The sequence below is a fragment of the Nicotiana tabacum genome, chromosome 3 (assembly GCF_000715075.1).
Source record: "Nicotiana tabacum cultivar K326 chromosome 3, ASM71507v2, whole genome shotgun sequence".
Lineage (NCBI taxonomy): Eukaryota > Viridiplantae > Streptophyta > Magnoliopsida > Solanales > Solanaceae > Nicotiana > Nicotiana tabacum.
The window spans coordinates 171,137,937-171,142,032 of record NC_134082.1 but is presented as its reverse complement, the minus strand read 5'-3'; the positions used below and the strand labels follow the sequence as shown (position 1 = coordinate 171,142,032).

General features: G+C 39.4%; 1 protein-coding gene across 1 annotated transcript; it reads right to left on the bottom strand.

Annotated features, from left to right (window-relative positions):
- Positions 1 to 263: 263 nt before the first annotated feature.
- On the bottom strand, positions 264 to 3,507 carry LOC142177980 (uncharacterized). Its single transcript, XM_075247235.1, has 6 exons — positions 3,309 to 3,507; positions 3,043 to 3,161; positions 2,082 to 2,846; positions 1,732 to 1,923; positions 1,299 to 1,619; positions 264 to 1,172 (listed from the first exon to the last, which is right to left on the bottom strand). The coding sequence occupies exons 1-6, from the start codon at positions 3,505 to 3,507 to the stop codon at positions 264 to 266; spliced, it is 2,505 nt and encodes an 834-aa protein (XP_075103336.1).
- Positions 3,508 to 4,096: the final 589 nt, after the last annotated feature.

Here is a 4,096-nt window from a genome sequence, read left to right as displayed (position 1 = left end):
ACGATCACCCCATGCTGGTTGGGTTTCCAATGCCATTAGTCTTTGTTGTTGTGCTCGATTATTGATGTGTTTTTGTTCTTTAGCATAAGTTATCTCGAAAAGTTGCAGCATGGAGTGCCATAAGCATTGTGATAACGTAGTGTCACCTGCGCTAGAGAGAAGATAGTTAGAAATACCAACCATTATATCCTCCTCCCTTAGGATTTGAATATATTGGTCGATTAAGTTGACATGCCTCCTGCTCTTCCTTTTCTCTTTGATTCTTATCTCCTATCCACCTTCACCCTTAGACTTGGACATTTCAGCTTTTCTTCATTAACCAACCTCCTTCCCTGTGCATCTAGATGCCAGAATTGTTGGCATTCTATTTCTCTATGATCTAAAACATAATTAGCCAAGTGATCTGCCAGCTTGTTGCCCTCCCTATGAATATGAGTAACTTTGTAATTGCCCTCATTCATTAGTTGCATCATTTCCTCTACCTGGTCAGATATGATCCATGGTGGTTTCCAGATCCCATCCATTATCTTTTTTAATAACATTGAGTCAGTTTGAAGCCATACATGAGAGTATTGTTGAAATCTGCATAACCTTAGTGCTTCTACCATGGCCTTCGCTTCAGCTACTGTGTTTGTTGTCTCCTCAATCTCTTTCCCTCCTGACTTGACTATGTCACCGTTTTCATTTCTTATACAAAAACCTATTGAGCTCCTGCCTGGATTTCCTCTCGATGCACCATCCGTATTAACTTTTAGCCATCCTGCACTTGGAAATTCCCACATGACTTTTGTTTCCTTAAGTTTAGGAGTGAAATTTTCCATCATAGTTAATAGATCTTGCCATTTGTGAGGTACCATGTCCATCCCACGTTTTCTCACTTTCACCAATGCCTGGAGATTTGATGAAACTTGATAAATCACACTGCTAGTTGTCACAGCATCACTATACTTCATACTATTTCTTCTTTTCCAAAGTTCCCAGACTATGCATGAGGGGAGTGCTTGCATTACTGGTTTGAGCCTTAAGCACACATTTGCAGTCCAACATTTTGTGATTGCTTGGTGCAATGTAAGTCCCTCCACAGTTATTCCTGCCCTCGATAGAAAATACTTCCAAGTTGTCTTTGCAATTTCTGATCTAAAAAACAAGTGCTGAAGAGATTCCTCGTCAGGCTGTATACAACACCAACATTTTGATGGCATGCAGTAGCCTACCCTTTTCAAGAAATCATCTAAAGGTAGCTTTGCTTTCCACACTTTTCACATGAAAAATGCTATTTTAAAAGGCAGTCCCTTTACCCAAATCATCCTATAAGCTATTCTTGGTTCGTCTCTTCTTCTCGTATACTCCCATGCTGACTTAACACTGAAATATCCTCTTGTTTCCAGCATCCAACAAGGCATGTCAAGAACCTGCTGAGGTGAAGGTGGTTTGATTTTCTCTAGAATGTGTACTGATAAGTCTTCAGGAAGCATTTCAAATAGGCTGTCCACATCCCACTCACCATCTAAGGTAACATCATATACATTATGTATATTTTCATCAATGCCAAAGTCCTGAGGAACTAAAAAATATAGTGCCCCAAGACCTGTCCAGTTTTCATACATAGTGAGGATCCCCTTTTTGTTTTCCAAAGGATTTGATGTTCAATCAGATCTCTGCATTCCAACATTTTTCTCCAAATGTGAGACCCCCTTTTCCATGGAACAATTACAGAATTTAATTTTTTACAGTATTTCTGACATACGAAAGAACTCCATAGGCTTGGTTTTGTTCTGAAATTCCACCACAACTTGCTGAATAATGCCTTTGATACATCATGCAGTGACCTGAAACCATTCCTCCTTCATCAACTGGCATGCATAAGGTATTCCATGAAGCCCAACGCCTACTAGTTCCTCCTACAGTGCTGCTCCAGAAAAACTGAGCAAACAATTTGTGCAACCTATTTATCACATACTTTGGAGGGGTTACCGCTGATAGTAGATGCATAGGCATGCTTTGCGGTACATGGGATATGAGAATTGCCCTGCCCCTACTGATAATAACTTGCCCTGCCATAATTGCAGTTTGTCCATTACCTTAGTAAATAGGGGCTGATAGTATTCCAGCTTTCTCCTTGCATAAAATATAGGACAACCTAAATATATGATAGGGAAGTCATTCCTATGAATGCCTCTGATCCTTTCTACCTTGCTGACCACTTCCATATCTGTTAAATGATGCAGGTACACAACTGATTTGGTCTTGTTAACAAGCTGCCCAGATGCAGCTTCATATGCCTTTAGCACTTGCATAATCAGCATCAGAGATGTTTCATCTGAGGATGATAAAATAATCATGTCATCTGCATACGCCAAATGATTGATATTTGGACTCCACTTTGGCATCCCAAATCCACAAAAATATAGGTTAGTATGAAGTGCATTGAGACCCCTAGATAATGCTTCTGCTGCCAATATAAACAAAGTTGGAGATACAGGATCACCTTGTTTTACTCCCCTTGAGAACTTAAAGAACCCATGAGCTTGACCATTGATTAGAATAGAATACCAATTGTTTGAAACTAATCCAAAGACAATCCCTATCAACCTTTCTGTGAATCCCATCTTTCTCAGTACCTTGGTTAGGAATAGCCAAGATAATCTATCATAAGCTTTGGTCATATCTAGCTTCAGGATGACATTAGGTCCAGCCTTAGTTCTAAGCCTAATGTCAGTCACTATCTCCTGAGTTAGAAGGATGTTTTCTACTATATTCCGGCCCTTAACAAAACCTGCCTGTTCCTCTGATATCATACATGGGAGAAATTTCACTAGCCTTTCATGTACCACCCTCGATATAACCTTATTAGAAAAATTACTGAGGCTTATTGGTCTTAAATCAGAAAAGGTGGTAACTTCTTTTTTCTTTGGTAGAAGAACTAGGTTTGTGTGTGTTACACACTTGGGAAGCTCATGGACATTGAAAAAGCCCTCACCATGTCGTACAGGTCATCCCCTATTATGTCCCAACAAGAATGATAGAATTTTCCTGTCATACCATTTGCCCCCTAGCACTATCACCATTTAGTCCAAGTACTGCCACTTTAACCTCCTCTTTTGTTGGATGCTTAATCAATTCTGCATTCTGCTCAGTGTTAATCAGATTAGGAACATGCTCTAAGATATCAAATGATGAAGGAGTAGCTACTTCTGTGAACTGTTCCTTGTAGTATTTGATAGCCTCTTCTGCAATTTCTTATTCTTCTTCAATCCAGGTTCCTCCACTATTTTGAATTCTGTTAAGCTGAAGTCTCTTTCTCGTACCTCTCACTTGTGTGTGGAAAAACTTAGTGTTCCTATCCCCTTCCTTGAACCAAGTCATGCCTGTCTTTTGTTGCCAATATTTCTCCTCTAGTGCAAGACATTTGATCAATTCTGCCTGAACCTTTTGTAGCCTTTCCCTGTTCATCCCTGTAGGATTTGCTTCAAATTCTGCTTCATGAACCATCACTACCTCCTCCATGCTTGCTATCTTTTGGAAAATATCTCCAAATGTAGCCTTACTCCACAATGAAAGGGCCTTCTTTAATTTTTTTTAACTTGTGATTAAAAAGAATATAAGGATTTGCACTGAAATCAGCTGTCCAATTCTCTTTCACCACATCTTTAAAAGTCGCATGTTCCACCCAAAAATTCAAGAACTTAAAAGGCTTTTTTATTTGTGGAGTCTCAATATCACACTTCAGATACATTGGACTATGATCAGAACCAGTCTTTGACAAATGTTGCACCTTTATTCCTGGAAATGTTTGTTGGAACTCAACATTGGCCAAACATCTGTCTAGCCTTTTGAATATACAGTCTTCCTCTGCTCTCCCATTCCACCATGTAAATATGTTGCCTTTAAATCCAAGGTCGAAGAGATTGCAAGTGTTGACGCAGTGTCGAAAATCATCAATTTCATTCAATGACACAGGTAGCCCACCAAACTTCTCTTCTTTATCCCATATTACATTGAAATCACCTCCTACAAGCCATGGTGCATCCATATCCCTTGCCATTGCATATAATGAATCCCATAATTCTATCCTCTCAATTGCATCACATTTAGC

What these genes read in the sequence shown, in the direction of transcription:
- LOC142177980 (XM_075247235.1), bottom strand. Translation starts at nt 3,507, where the DNA reads ATGGAGGAGGTAGTGATGGTTCATGAAGCAGAATTTGAAGCAAATCCT. An exon ending in TTTCCACACACAAGTGAGAG is followed by an intron (nt 3,162 to 3,308) that starts GTACGAGAAAGA and finishes TTGATATCTTAG; the next exon opens with AGCATGTTCCTAATCTGATT. An exon ending in TTTCGTATGTCAGAAATACT is followed by an intron (nt 1,620 to 1,731) that starts GTAAAAAATTAA and finishes GAAAACAAAAAG; the next exon opens with GGGATCCTCACTATGTATGA.